Source organism: Salvelinus fontinalis, chromosome 28, assembly GCF_029448725.1.
Source record: "Salvelinus fontinalis isolate EN_2023a chromosome 28, ASM2944872v1, whole genome shotgun sequence".
Taxonomy (NCBI): domain Eukaryota; kingdom Metazoa; phylum Chordata; class Actinopteri; order Salmoniformes; family Salmonidae; genus Salvelinus; species Salvelinus fontinalis.
Window position 1 is genome coordinate 5,602,943 of NC_074692.1, and position 16,455 is coordinate 5,619,397.

The 16,455-nt window shown below is 44.7% G+C and overlaps 1 protein-coding gene across 1 annotated transcript in view; it reads left to right on the forward strand.

Moving 5' to 3' along the window:
• Positions 1-16,455, forward strand: part of LOC129825984 (fibrinogen C domain-containing protein 1-like) — a 165,777-nt gene that overhangs the window by 95,542 nt on the left and 53,780 nt on the right. Inside the window, exon 5 of the mRNA XM_055886203.1 lies at positions 6,884-6,980. Coding sequence (XP_055742178.1) covers positions 6,884-6,980 — 97 coding nt within the window. The remainder of the gene's footprint in view (positions 1-6,883; positions 6,981-16,455) is intronic.

Sequence of the window (16,455 nt, forward strand, 5' to 3'; positions counted from 1 at the left end):
CAAATTAGGCACATTTGGGCAGTCTTGATACGAAATTTTGAACAGAAATGCAATTATTCATTGGATCAGTCTAAAACGTTACAGATACACTGCTGCCATCTAGAAAATTGCGCCTGGGCTGGATTAATACATTATGGTCTTTATCTTGCATTTCAAAGCTGATGGTACAAAAAAATACAAAATAACGGTTGTTTTTTTCTTTGTATTATCTTTTACCAGATCTAATGTGTTATATTCTCCTACATTCTTCCCATTTACACAAACTTCAAAGTGTTTCCTTTCAAATGGTACCAAGAAAATGCTTATCCTTGCTTCAGGGCCTGAGCTACAGGCAGTTAGATTTGGGTTTGTCATTTTAGGCGAAAATTGAAAAAAAGGGTTTGATCCTTTAGAGGTTAAAAAGGGTGCCATGTTGTGCTGAACAATGGCACATGCTCTAAAAGGAAGTCATGTTAGTCACATTAAACCTAATCTCGTTCCCAGACACATCCGCTAAAATGTGAGGAACTTCTGGTGGACCAACGCTTGACCTTAATTAGTTAGGGTTAGGTTTCAAATATCATTTTAAGAAGATAAATTGCAGTGATGGAAAAAGTACCCAATTGCCATAGTTGAGTAAAAGTAAAGATACCGTAATAGAAAATTATTCACGTAAAAGTGAAAGTCACTCAGTAAAATACTATTTGAGTGAAAGTCTAAAAGTATTTGGTTTTAAATATTCTTAAGTATCAAAAGTAAATGTAATTGCTAAAATATACTTAAGTATCAAAAGTAAAAGTATAAATCATTTCAAATTCCTTATATTAAGCAAACCAGATATACTATAATAAGCACTTTCACGATACACTTGGTTTGTAAATTTACGGATAGCCAGAGGCACACCAACACTCAGACATAATTTACAAACAATGTGTTTAGTGAGTCTGCCAGATCAGATTCAGTACGGATTACCAGGGATTTTCTCTTTAAGTGCATGAATTGAACAATTTTGCTAAACATTCAAAATGTAACGTGTACTTTTGGGTAACAGGGAAAATGTATGGAGTAGAAAGTACATTATTACCTATAGGGATGTAGTGGAGTAAAAGTTAAAGTTGTCAAAAATATAAATAGTAAAGTACAGATACCCAAAAAACTACTTAAGTAGTACTTTAAAGTACTAGTATATGCACATTTGTGGCCTGCTGGAGGTCATTTTGCAGGGCTCTGGCAGTGCACCTCCTTGCACAAAGGCGGAGGTAGCGGTCCTGCTGCTGGGTTGTTGCCCTCCTACGGCCTCCTCCACGTCTCCTGATGTACTGGCCTGTCTCCTGGTAGCGCCTCCATGCTCTGGACACTACGCTGACAGACACAGCAAACCTTTTTGCCACAGCTCGCATTGATGTGCCATCCTGGATGAACTGCACTACCTGAGCCACTTGTGTGGGTTGTAGACTCAGTCTCATGCTAACACTAGAGTGAGAGCACCGCCAGCATTCAAAAGTGACCAAAACATCAGCCAGGAAGCATAGGAACTGAGAAGTGGTCTGTGGTCACCACCTGCAGAATCACTCCTGTTTTGGGGGTGCCTTGCTAATTGCCTATAATTTCCACCTTTTGTCTATTCCATTTGCACAACAGCATGTGACATTTATTGTCAATCAGTGTTGCTTCCTAAGTGGACAGTTTGATTTCACAGAAGTGTGATTGACTTGGAGTTACATTGTGTTGTTTAAGTGTTCCCTTTATTTTTTTGAGCAGTGTATTTAACCTTTAACTATTGCAGTGATGTCACCGAAATTATTTGAAATTATGATTGAGGTATCTCTGTAATCTAACTCACTTAACTACTACAAACTAATTTAAATTACAATCAATAAAGGTGAACTTACTCGTTTTTTCACTGTCCTGTGGTGCCATAAGTGGGCATTTGATTTGCGAACTCATCAGATGTGCGCTTACTGAGCTACAGAAACACTACTAACCAAACAGTACAGGTCATGAGCACTGAATTAAAGGGCAACTACACTCTTAGGTCTTTCCCAGAACTCAAAAGTAAAAAAAAAAAAATGTAAAATCCAAAACCTGGAAACCCTTACTGTAAAACAGTTGGCCTAAGGTCTCCCACAATTTGCCGCAAGCTCATATTTTCACAGGCATATTGTTGCGGTAAATTTGCAGCAACTTGTGAACTAGCAAAGAATTCTGGGAAACTTGTAGCGAACATTCTACTGTTTGCCAAAAATTTGCAGCAAGTTCATATTTTTTAATGCAAATCATTTTCGGGGCAAACTGAAGCTGGTGAATAGTCTGTTTGCTGCTAACTCAGTATGAATATGCAAATTGATCACGTTTTGGGTTACTGTGTGTTACACTGAAATGTATCTACATAAAGCAAATCACAACTTTAAATGAATTTACTTCAGAGAAGAAAAAAAAACATACTAAATGTAGTAAATACACTAAACAACATTTTTTTCAATGTCTAAATCAAATACATCTTGAAATCAGCATGGTAATGAAGAAAATACCTGCTACCTGCCTAAGGATACCTGCCTAACTATTTCATTCATAAAGCACTTTTCACAATCCCCAACAGGTAACATTTGTATTTCAAATAAATTGCGATAGAATGAAAGCGTACCAGAACGCGCTTCTGTAGTTGTGCTAAAGGCAAACGAGCAACGTACTGTCGGCAAAAAGCAGGCCCAAATGCATTAAAGAAGGTCAGTTTATCAGAGCTATAAGTAGTGCCTTAAGAGCATTTTAGCATCCTCCTGTCACTTTTCACACTACATAAATGAGCAGATACTTATCCACGATTGCTCAGTGGAAGAAAATACAGTCTTACTGTGAGTGTTTCTGGCAGCTGATAAACCGTGGTCTGTAGAAATTCCCATGCTGGGGTACAGTGGGAAAGTTGATAAACACAGGATAGGATTTGAACTGCACACACCCTGTGCCCCAAGTAGAGTGCCTTGCTCCAATGCCAATCCACTAATTATCAGGTATCAAGGTAAGACCCAAGTGCAGGCTGTGTGAAGTAACAATGTTTATTGTAACAGGGGCAGCCAAACGACAGGTCATGGCAGGTAAGAGTCGATAATCCAGAGTAGGAGCAAAGGTACAGGGCGGCAGGCAGGCTCGGGGACAGGCAGTGGTCAGGCGCGCAGGTGCGGGTACAGGGTCATGACTGGCAAAGGTCAAACACCAGGAGGATGAGAATAGGAGGCTGGGAAAAGACAGGCGCTGGCAGGACAAATGCTGGTAAGCTTGATAAACAAGATGAACTGGCACAGACAGAAAACACAGGTATAAATACCCAGAGGGAAGATGGGCGACACCTGGAAAGGGGGTGGAGACAAGCACAAGGACAGGTGAAACAGATCAGGGAGTGACACTAATGACCGTAAACACCTGTGAGCAGTCCCCAAGAGCCAACACAATGAGGCAGACAATTTCTTTTTTTTGTAATATTTTACTTATTGTTTTTTTGTCAACAAAAACATACATTGACAAAATCAACAGACAACTTAACCTTTACGTACATGTCCACAAACATTAATGACATCACACTTGCTCAAATCCACACATTCCCACTGTATCCACCACCAATGAGGTTTCTAATTCTTGTGAGACTCTGCCCCATATGACTGCAAATTGTGTTATGTTGTAGCCAGACAATTCATTTTCCATTGCAGTTAATCACTAGTCTGGCTAACACCTAACTATTGAAGTCCTCCTGACTTCAGAGTCTGGAATGGCTCTTTGATGTTGTCTGCACAATGTGTCAATAATGAATGGGGCTGTGCTTTTACTGGTTGGCTCTCCTCTGTGTCTTTCTCACTCAAACACACACAGCCACTGAGCGTCGCCCCGTTTCTGTTACAGTGGTTGTATTTTCAAATACAAACAATGAGAGTTTTCAACCGTAAGGAAGAAAAAACACGTTTGAGAGAACCACTCAAACCCCGTCGCACAATTTATTAGCAAATATTGCATTAACAAACAGCTTCCTATCCAGACCAGTGTGGTCACAGCTCTCCCTGCGCTGTGAGCCACGTGGGTCGCGTCAGTCAGGCTAGTTAATCACAGCAAACAGAATCAAATTCAAGTCTAATGTTTTTGTTAAAAAAAACACCATGCCGGGAGTATCCAGGAGACACGGAGTCTGGTCCACTGAGCCCTCTGGACCGTGGTGTCCTTCATGTACTCCGCAACCTGGTTTTCCGGCCAGAGGTTGTTCAGCAACTTGGTCATATGGGCTCCCCTCTCACATCTGACTGTGTTGTGAGCACATAGTATTCAATGAATTATACATTTCTTTTAACAATCAGTTTTCAAAATGCACAACAAATCTTTAAACATGTACCTGGCAAGATGCGGCTACTTCTCAAGCTTGATGTGTCGTTTGGTGTGTCCACAGTGCTATGTATTCATGTGTGTGTCCCTAGGACCTCCCTTCGTGTATCAAAAGATGGCGTTGTACAGAATACTCTCTGCGTGTAAGGCTTTTATGTTCTTCTTTAACCTCAGGATATAGTCGAGTCGTCCAAAAGCAAGAGTGTTTCCTGGTCCATCTCTTCCGTTGCAAAAGAGAGGACCGAATCAGGTGCCCAACTGAATGCAATAAACCTCTGAATCAGAGAGGTGTGGGGGGCTGTCTTAATCAACATCCACGTCTTCGGCACCTGGGGAAGAGTTATTGCTGGGGTTAACCACCTTGCTCAAAGTCAGAAAGGCAGATTTTTCCACCTTGCTGGCTTGGGGATTCGATTCAGCAACCTAAAAGTTACTGGCACCACACTCTTAACAGCTAGGCTTAACAGCTAGGTGGGAACCTTTAAGGGATAGTTTCACCCAGATTTCTAAGTTAAATATTTTCAAGGAAGTTTTGATAAGCCAGGTAAAATGTTTGAACAAAGGCAAGGGAGTGAGGAAAAAGCATAATGAATAGGGACGGCAGTAGCTTCGAGGTTTAAAAGGCAGTCTGAGATTTGAACCCCTGATTTGCCTGCGGGGAAATGTGCAGGGAGTGATCCGTCAGCCAGAGGGTTACTAGCTACAATATCTCTGTATACTACAGTACATACTGCTGTTGTGCTCTTGAGCAAGGCACTTTGAGCTTCTCCCAGCGTGTGATGTGTGTGTTGTGTGTCAGATTCGTTACTGTGACAGAATATCTGTGCAAATGACCAATATGGTAAAATTAAGGCCAGACTATGTAAGGTAGCTGTGCATGTAATGCATCTATTCCCAAGGTGGCTGCATGGTTCCATTGAGGTTGTACTATTGGTTATCGACAATGTGGAAGACGTAGATGCTATTTTACAGAGGGTCAATGAAAATCTGTGTTTTCTCCCAACCCAAAGCTCTATCCCCACTCTCAAAAAGGAATTTCTCAGTTTTACTTACTCCCAAACTTTGGACTTGACCTCTGCATTTAAGAACAGAAATAAAGAAATATTAGAAACATAGCTAGGTAAGGTAACTCTAACGTTACCTAGCTACTGTCAGAAACGGTGGAAAAACAGTACAGTAATTCTAACTAAGTTAACTCAATCAATTACCATGCAAGCATGAGATAACCCTGCAGAATATTTTGGTTAAATTAACCCAGATAGAGAATAAGTAAAATGTAGCTTTTCTAACTTAGCTAGCCAGCTAACTTAGCTAATGTTAGCTAACGAGGGAAATAGTGTCTGAGACAGTCCAGAAGTGTCAGACTAAGCTAGCTAACTCTAGCTAGCTACCCTTACAGATGCTGAAATAGATAGCTTGCTAGCTAGCTAGCCAAACATCATCAAAAAACGTACATTTAGTTATATTACGCAACAATACTTCAATAAACTAGCGTTGCGAACATGGTTGCGAGGGTAAGATTAGCTAACGTTACCACCGTCAAAGAAATTAGTACAGAAATGGCTAGCTATCAAACGGTCGTTATCTAGCTAGCTAAGGTTCAAGCTATCGTCCTTAGTGTAGCTTTGTCAGAGTGACCATCGGGTTCTTGGTCATCCTGACCAAGGCCCTTCTCCCCCGATTGCTCCGCTTGGCCGGGAGAGGAGTCTTGGTTGCTCCAAACTTCTTCCATTTAAGAATTATGGAGGCCAGTGTGTTCTTGGGGACCTTCAATGCTGCAGAAATTATTGGTACCCTTCCCCAGATCTGTGCCTCAATACAATCCTGTCTCGGACAGATCTGTGCCTCAACACAATCCTGTCTCGGACCTCTATGGACAATTCCTTTGATGCCATGGCTTGGTTTTGCTCTGACATGTGTGACCTTATATAGACAGGTGTGTGCCTTTCCAAATCATGTCCAATCAATTGAATCTACCACAGGTGGATCCAATCAAGCTGTAGAAACATCTCAAGGATGATCAATGGAAACAAGATGCGCATGAGCTCAATTTGGAGTCTCATAGCATAAATAAGTTATTTGGGTTTTCTATTTTTTTAGAAATTGGGAACAAAAAAAAGAAAAGTTTTTGCTTAGTCTTCATGGGCTAGTGTGTGTAGATTGAACAAGATTTTTTTTATTTAATCCATTTTAGAATAAGGCTGTAACGTAATAAAATTTGGAAAATTTAAGTGGTCTGAATACTTTCCCAATGCACTGTACGTAATGCACTGACTGCTAATCTGCAATTATTGTATACATATATCAGGTATGTAAGCTAACAACCAGCATACATAATAAGCTAGCTAATAAGACAACCTAGATAACTAGCTAGTTAGCAGGTTGACTCACAAGACTAGCCAAGTTAGTTGCCTTGTTGCTTTCATGAGATTGGCTGATTGGCTTAGGTTGCATTTGGGCAGTTATGATCACAAAACAATACGCCGAAATGTTGCCATGGTAATAATATGGGGTGTTTTTCTTTTTCTGTTTATCCTCCCAGGTCATTCAGCGCAGAGAGGATGGCGCAGTGAACTTCTTCCGAGCATGGGACGCATACCGCAACGGCTTCGGCAAGATTACTGGAGAGCACTGGCTTGGTGAGCACTCACAAATATGATTGGTTCGATAACGCTGTCCGTTCTTGTCACATTCCCAAAGTCTGCCCAGAAGAAAGGAGAACATTTTATTTGGTGTGGGATTCTAAAACTTGTTCTACACACTAGAATAATTCAAGGTAGACAAGACAGCTGGATCAAATTAAGGCTTGCATAGAAGCTATACTGGGTTTTCAGGAAAACAGTAATTTTTCTTACCTGCAACACTGGAAGCATAACCTTTGCGTCAAAATCTTGGAAATAGATTTAACACTGAGCAGCATAAGCCTCTCAGGTTTCATTCATTGTCATGACTTGACTTTAAAATTAATCTGAGGGCCGTTATTTATCTAATCAACGAACTATGTTTAATTGTTACCCAATTAAATTAATCATGTAACAATTAACTCATTAGGATCTGGAGCACCATGAGAGCGGTTCATTAAAGAGTTACCATCTCCTGAATTAAACTCCTAAAGGTCTTTACCTATCACATCTATAAGCAGTCAACTTATTAATCATAACCTCGTATCATATCACCATCCTGAACAGTCGTAACCTCCTTGCATCTGCAAAAACCTGAGCCTTACTTATTATTCAGTACTACACAAATTGGTTTAATTATTTATTTACTAGCTAATTTAATGGGAACACAGGATAAACATACACCCTTAATACATTAAAAACAGGTCCCTAGAGGACTGATAACAATATGGCTGCTTGTTACAAAAGAGATGAAGAGGGCAGGACGAGAGGGAGAGGGAGAGAGACACTTAACGTTGGTACATTTAGAAACTACTCTTGCCTACAGTAACCATATACTACATGAACCGCAGCCCGCTTTGAGTAAGAAATCATGAATGTATTTACGTGAAATGCCTGAGTCCGCGTGGATCTATCTCAGTGAACAGGGCTGCCTTGGAAAGGGAGTTGGGCCTTTCCGCGGCACACTTGTAAGGCTCTGATTGTCCAAAAGGGCTCCAACTATAACGACACAGGGCAAGACCCAGATGCAGACACAGGAGGCAGATGGTTCGAGTCTCTGATATTTATTAAAATACAAGGTGCAGGCAATAGGCAGGTCGTGGACAGGCAGAAGTTCATTAACCAGGTCAGAGTCCGAAAGGTACAGGGTGGCAGGCAGGCTCGAGGTCAGGGCAGGCTGAATGGTCAGGCAGACGGGCTCAGTGTCAGGGCAGGCAGAAAAGGTTGGAACCGGGAGTGCTAGAAAACAGAGACTAGTGTCAGGACCCGGTGCGAGAAACAGTCACTAATAATCGTCAGAACCCAGAAGATGAGGCAGACACAGCAGTACTAGAGATGGTGGTTTAATTAAAGAACAAAATCTTCAGGCAAAGAATCTACATCCACAATGTCCAAACATAAAGTCAAGAAGCACAAAATGGATATCCTCCAAAATACAAAGAAACTGCACAAAGTGGTAAAAACAGCAGGGAAAAACAAACCTCAAAAGACTACTCAAAAATACACAAGAACTAAACCAGAGAACCTCTGGAAAATCCAATAAGAGAATCATATGTTCAGAACAAGGCTTGGGCTGGGGCTGGTGCTAACATACAAACACTGAGCAAGGAACTGAGGAACACACAGGGTTTAAATACTAACAAGGGAACGACACACAGGTGCAAACAATAATTAGAGCAAGGAAAAACAAAAGGTATAAAAAAGGTGCAATGGGGACATCTAGTGACCAAAACCTGAACAGTCCTGGCCAAAACCTGACAGAATCCCCCTCCTAGGAACGGCTCCTGACGTTCCTACCAGCCTTCTCAGGGTGGAGGGTCCTGAATTGACGAATGAGGTCAGGGTCCAGTATGTCCTTGGCAGGAACCCAGGAGCGCTCCTCGGGACCGTAGCCTTCCCAGTCCACCAGTTTCTGCCAGGACCGCTGCACCCGGCGGGAATCCAGTATCCGGTGGACGGTATAAGCCGACTGGCCACCGATGACACGGGGCGGAGGGGGAGGTCTGCCTGCCGGGATAAGGGGAGAAAAAACAACAGGTTTTAATAAAGAAATGTGAAATGTTGGATTGATCTTAAGGGATCTGGGTAAGTGCAGGCGAAAAGTAACGGGATTGACTCTCCTGGCAATCTTAAAGGGACCGATGAATCTCTGGGACAGCTTGCGAGACTCCACCCGTAGCGGTAAGTTGTTTGTTGAGAGCCATACTCTCTGGCCGGGGTACAGGGTAGGACCGGGACGGCGACGTCTGTTGGCTTGTCGTTGGTACTGCTGTGAGGAACGCAGAAGATTAAGACGTGCCTAGTTCCACGTAAGCCGACAGCGTCTGATGAACCTCGAGGCTGAAGGCACTCTGACTTCTGCCTCCTGGTCCGGGAACAATAGAGGAGCATAGCCAAACTGACACTCATGAGGGGATATACCAGTGGAGGAGGAGCACAAGGTGTTGTGCGCGTACTCGGCCCAAACAATGAAGGATGACCATGTGGACGGGTTGTTGGAAACCATACATCTGAAGGTGGTTTCCAGCTCCTGATTCATCCTCTCAGTTTGGCCGTTGGACTCCGGATGGTACCCTCAAGATAAACTGGCCGTGGCCCCTATGAGTTGGCAGAAGGCCTTCCAAAACCTTGAGGCGAACTGGAGACCTCTGTCGGAAACCATATCTTGCGGAATGCCAAAGACTCGGAACACATGGTTAATCACCAACTCAGCTGTTTCCTTGGCAGAAGGTAATTTGGTCAAGGGAACAAACCTGGCCGTCTTAGAAAACCTGTCGATGATGACTAGGATCGTAGTATTACCATGGGACGGAGGAAGGCCAGTAATAAAGTCCAACGAGATATGGGACCAGGGTCGGTGGGGAATAGATAAAGGGTGAAGGAGTCCTTGAGGGCGGAGGTGAGAAGATTTGCCCTGGCAGCACACGGAACAGGCCTTGACGAAAGTGGCAACGTCTTCTTATATGGTGGGCCACCAGAACTTACGCTGGATGAACTCCAAGGTGCGACCTACGTCCGGGTGACAGGTGAGGCGAGAGGAGTGCCCCCACAGAAGGACTTGGGACCTTGCTGCCTTGGGAACAAACAACCGATTGGCAGGACCTCCTCCAGGGCCCGGTTCGATGGCTTGAGCTTGTTTCACGGTATCCTCCACTTGCCACGAGATCGGAGCCACGATCTTAGCGGCAGGAAGGACAGTCATGTCAGAATCTTCTCGAATGGCAGGAGAGTAGATTCGTGACAAGGCGTCCGGTTTGAGATTCTTCGACCCGGGTCTATAGGTGAGGATAAACTGAAATCGGCTGAAGAAAAGAGACCATCGAGCTTGTCTGGAGTTCAACCGCTTCGCCTGCTGGATATACTCCAGATTTTTGTGGTCCGTAAGCACTTGAAACGGTTGAGAAGCCCCCTCGAGCCAGTGTCTCCATTCCTTCAATGCCATCTTAACCGCTAGGAGTTCACGATCCCCCACATCGTAATTCCTCTCAACCGGGGAAAGCCGGTGAGAGAAGAAGGCGCAAGTGAAAGGGTGAAAGGGGGTCTGATTGAAGTAATTCATTGCAAACCTGATCTGACCTATTTGGATTCTCGTGGACAGTCATGACATCATGAATAGGAGTGGATCACATCCTGGTAATTGCGTTACCTTATCCCAGCAACCCAATCTCACTAGCTCACTAGCTAGCTTCACTACTCACTATATTCTTTCTCAGGATTGCAGAGACACATGCTTTGTTATATTCTTTAGCTGAGATTCATCAGTGAAGCTCAAAGGAAGAATCTTAGATCAATTCTCTACATAATTGTGCGTGTGTGTGTGTGTGTGTGTGGCGTGCGTATGTGCGTGCATGCGTGTGTTTGGTGGGTGGGGCTGGTTCCAAAGGCCAATACAAAGAAGATTAATAGCTTTTTTCCTCATGCCATTTACTACTGGGTGTTGCTACCTCATCAAAAAATATGAAATCTGCATACCGTGTTTATATGTTACATTTCTCAAGTTGCCTCTCTGATGCTTCAGGGACATATATTTTTTTATTGCTGTACTTTCCACCTGTCCTCTAGGAATGTGTGTGAAGAGTGTGTGAAGAGTGTAGGTGTGTACTTGCATGGGTGGTTGCGTGTCTTACATTTGCCCTCAGTGAGTGAACCGGAGCCCTAATTCAGGGATGGGTGATTTGAAATGACAGGCCTGCCACAGAGCATCAGCATGTCAAGATTGACAAATTCTCCAAGAGAGGAGCAGGCAAGAGGAAAACTGCTGCTCACTGCAGCAGGGTGTTTAATGAAATGTATTTTACCTACAGGCAGAGCAGTCTCTTTATGTACTGGTGGACCTGGAGAGGAAAAAAGCATGGAGGACAAGGGGTTCAAAACTGGTCCCATATGGGGGGGGAAAAAACATTTAAAATGTATTTTTAGAAAAAAAAGCATGTCTATCTATGTGAAATATTTAATACATTTTAAATACATTCCAATATACTGTTTATTACAGACTGTATTTAAAATGTATATATACATGTATGTAAAATGTATATCATAATATATGTTAAATACATAGAGAAATGAAATACATTAAAGAATGTACTTTAGAATATGTTTTCAATTGTATTTATCGATATATTTGCTAAATATATTATAAAATGTATTTGATCATGTTTTGTAAAATATTTTCCAACATGCTTTTAAATATTTTTTATTTTATTTAACTAGGCAAGTCTGTCACGCCCTGACCATAGAGAGCCTTTTATTCTCTATTTTGGTTAGGACGGGGTGTGACTAGGGTGGGTGATCTAGTGTGTTGATTTCTATGTGGATTGGTATGGTTCCCAATCAGAGGCAGCTGTTTATCGTTGTTTATTGCTGTTTATTGTTTTTGTGAGTTTCATTTAATAAACATGTGGAACTTTACGTACGCTGCGCCTTGGTCCGAGTATGATTACCACGACGATCGTGACAGAAGATCCCACCACAACAGGACCAAGCAGCGTGCCCGGGAGGAGAGTGTATCCTGGGCGTGGGAGGCGATATTGGAATGGTCAGGGATCCTGGACTTGGGAGGAAATCCTGGCAGGACAGGATCGCCTTCCCTGGCAGGAGACGCAAGGAGAGAAGGGAGGACAGCGACGACGCAGGGGTTCGCGGCCACAGAGCAAGCCCAAAAGACAGCCGAACTTGTTTTTTTTTTGGGGGGGGGGGGGGGGGGGAATGCACAGGGTGGTCGGAAGAAGAAAGGAAGAAGCCAGAGACTGTCAGGGAGTCGAAGGAGGAACTCGACGAACGATTCCGGAGAGAGGTGGTGGCGATGACAGTGCTGCAGAGTGGGCGTGCTAAGGAGCGTGACACCAGTCCGGTGTCATCTGCACCAGTTTCACGCATCTGGCCTCCAGTGCGCCTCCCCAGTCCGGTAAGTCCTGTGTCTCCTCCTCGCACTTGCCATGAAGTACGTGTCCCCAGTCCGGTACGTCCTGTGCCTGCTCCTCGTACTTGCCCTGAAGTACATGTTCCCAGTCCAGAACGTCCTGTGCTTGCTCCCCGCACTCGCCGTGCGAAGTGTGTCATCGTTCCGGCACTATCTGTGCCAGCTCTAAGCACCATGTCTCCAGTGCGCCTCCACAGCCCAGTACGTCCTGTACCTCCTCCTCGCACTCTCTCTGAAGTGCGTGTCCCCAGTCCGGTATGTCCTGTGCCCACTCCTCGCACTCTCCCTCAAGTGCGCCTTCCCAGTCAGGTACGTCCTGTGCCTGCTCTCCGCACTCGCCCTGAAGTGCGTGTCACCATTCCGGTGCCGGCCCCACGCATCAGGCCTCCAGTGCGCCTCCCCAGTCCAGAGCTTCAGGCGATGGTCCCCAGTCCAGAGCTTCAGGCGACGGTCCCCCAGTCCAGAGCTTCAGGCGACGGTCCCCCAGTCCAGAGCTTCAGGCGACGGTCCTCAGTCCAGAGCTTCAGGCGACGGTCCCCAGTCCAGAGCTTCAGGCGACGGTCCCCCAATCCAGATTTTCAGGCGACGAGTCCCAGTCCAGAGCTTCCGGCGACGAGTCCCAGTCCAGAGCTTCCGGCGACGGTTCACAGTCCGGAAACTCCAACGACGGTCCACGGTCCAGAACCTCCAGTGACGGTCCACGGTCCGGAACCTCCAGTCCCAGGGCAGGAGCCTTGCTCTGCGCTGATGCCCAGTCCGAGCACGTCGTCCAGTCCAGCTCCATGGCAGGAAACCTTCTCTGCGCCGATGCCCGGTCCAGGCACGGCGTCCAGTCCCGCTCCAAGGCCGGAGCCTTCCTCTGCGCCGGTGCCCAGTCCAGGCACGGCGTCCGGTCCAGCTCCATGGCAGGAGCCTTCCTCTGCGCTGATGTCCAGTCCAGGCACGGCGTCCAGTCCCGCTCCATGGCAGGAGCCTTCCTCTGCGCGATGCACAGTCCAGGCACGGCGGTCAACTCAGCTCCATGGCCGGAGCCTTCTTCGGCGCCGGTGCCCAGTCCGGGTGCGACGTACAACCCAGCTCCATGGCTGGTGCCCTCCTCTGCACCGATGCCCAGTCCGGGCACGGCGTTCTACCCGGCTCCATGGCCGGACCCGTGGTCTGGGCGAGGGCAAAGTCCCGCACCAGAGCCGCCACCGATGCTGGCGAATTCACGAGTGGAGTGAGTACTTCGCCCCGCACCGGATCCGCCACCGACGCTAGACGCCCACCCGGACCCTCCCCTATAGAGTCAGGTTTTGTGGGCGGAGTCCGCACCTTTGGGAGGGGGGGGGTTAACTGTCACACCCTGACCATGCACATTTGTGGCCTGCTGGAGGTCATTTTGCAGGGCTCTGGCAGTGCACCTCCTTGCACTAAGGCGGAGGTACCGGTCCTGCTGCTGGGTTGTTGCCCTCCTACGGCCTCCTCCACGTCTCCTGATGTACTGGCCTGTCTCCTGGTAGCGCCTGCATGCTCTGGACACTACGCTGACAGACACAGCAAACCTTTTTGCCACAGTTCGCATTGATGTGCCATCCTGGATGAACTGCACTACCTGAGCCACTTGTGTGGGTTGTAGACTCCGTCTCATGCTACCACTAGATTGAGAGCACCGCCAGCATTCAAAAGTGACCAAAACATCAGCCAGGAAGCATAGGAACTGAGAAGTGGTCTGCGGTCACCACCTGCAGAATCACTCCTGTTTTGTGGGGTGTCTTGCTAATTGCCTATAATTTCCAACCTTGGTCTATTCCATTTGCACAACAGCATGTGAAATGTATTGTCAATCAGTGTTGCTTCCTAAGTGGACAGTTTGATTTCACAGAAGTGTGATTGACTTGGAGTTACATTGTGTTGTTTAAGTGTTCCCTTTATTTTTTTGAGCAGTGTATATTAATTAAAATGTTGTTTTTTAGCAAATATTGAATTTGGCATTTAATACTATAGCCTATAGAAACACATTGAATAATACATTCATAAATGGCAAAACAGACAGTCAAAAAATAAATCACAAGTAATACGGTTTTGAAGTGTCTTTCCTATATCTAGGAGATAAAAGAAAGCTAAGGAAATATTGTTGTCTTTGGGGCACATATTTTACCCGTTTTTTTATGGCACAAAACTTCCTCCATACTTCCATTCATTCTTTTAAACCGATACCGGTTACCTTCAGAACACCAATGTGTTTGTGAGAATCTCCCCTTTCCATAGTGGGGTCATATAGTTTATGGCCCAAACGGTTCAGAAGCCGAAGGCAGAAGTTTGCACATCAGCGGTATCGACTTCAGACGAGTCCCGTTAGGCTTGTGGGGGTCATAGAGCAAAATCATCTTGGTATTCTCCATTTGTAGGCCAAACCATTCGGACGACACAGACGTTTTTGTGAGAAGACCAATTTTCGGGATGTCTCATGGTCTGACAAACACCACTACAGCTCAGCCACCTTCCACCACAGATGTGGAATGCCGACATAGGTGGATGTGGTGGATTGAGAGGCAGCCCATGCATAAAAACAGATATATCTAGCTTAAATTGACAGATTTTGATTGGGATTTTTTTTATTATGATTATTTTATCTATTTTATCTATTGATCCACAGCACAGGTGTGGATCAATAGACTCTTAACGATTAATAATGTTATTTTATGTTCCGGGCGGGTTTTTTCAGCCTATGCAAAGCCCTCACTCGGTCACTCAGAAACTTATTCCAGTGTCTGCCTGTCAGCTGAAAACTTTGCCTGTGCATGTTTAGGCTACCTGCCCCTCCAAGGCATAGTCTTCAGTACTGTAGTCTACTGATGTTACAAGCGTGATTCAGAAATTAGAGAGAGAGAGATTTTTTATCAGAGAAGATTGGATGAACTTTTTCAATGCTAGTTAAGGAAACAATACACGTTGGATTTACTAACTATTAAAAGGTAAGACGTATTTTTATTTTTATTCTGTTGCTAGCTATGGTCCAAATTTAAGCCAACTCTATGAATGTTCAAGGACATTCAAAGTTCCTTCATAGGAGTCACTCCTCTGTAGGTAGAATTCTGTGGGGTTAATTCAGATAATGCATGTCATAACAAGATGCCCAGCGCTTGAAGCCAAGCCTCCTCCTCCACCCTCTATCGCTCTCTCCCCACCAGCAAAGTTTCAGTCGCATCTGGCACCCCACACTTGTCTGTCCGAAGCAGGAAAATAGTTTGCCCGCTCCATACCAAGCTGCTCTATCCGCACAGATTGGTGAAGTGATTTAATGTCAAGCTAGATGTAACTTTCTTTTGCTGATCGGAACAGTGGAAAACCCCTTTATTTCTCATATAATTACAGTGAAATGCTTAACTTTTTCAATGCTAGTTAAGGATACAAAAGCTATATAAAGGGGTTAATGCCAGTACCAAATATACAATGTGCAGGGATACTGGAGTATTTGAGGTAGATATGTACATGTAGGCAGGGATTAGGAGAAAATGACTGTTAGCAGGATAAATAATAATAACGCACATTTGTGGTGGGTTTATGTGTGTGCTTGGTGGTGGTGAGTGTGTGTGTATGTAAGTGTGTGGGCATTTAGTGTGTATGTGTGCAAGAGTGTCGTTGTAAGTGTGATAGGCGGATATACTGTACATGTAAACAGGGCTGAAAAGGGTATAGTAGCAGGAATATATAAATACTTATGGTCACATATTGATGGTTATATATACATATAAACAGAAGTAATAGTGACCAGTAGTAGGATAAATGGATAGATACTAAGGTAATACTAATCGTAGTCAATAATCAATGAATAATGTAGCAGCGTAGTGGTAGTAATACATCTAATCAATAATAGTTTTAGCAGCAGCATCGGTGTGTGTGTTGGTGTAAGTGTGTGGCGTCAGTAATGAGTGCGTGACTGAGGGTGTGTGTGAGTGTATGTGTTTGAGTCAGAGTGACAGTGAAGGTGTGTGTATCTGAATGGGTACAGACCTGTGGATGGGCATCGGAGTCAGTGTGGATAATCTGTGGGAGAGGGAGAGAAGTAGCTGTTAGCCATTTAAGAGTCTT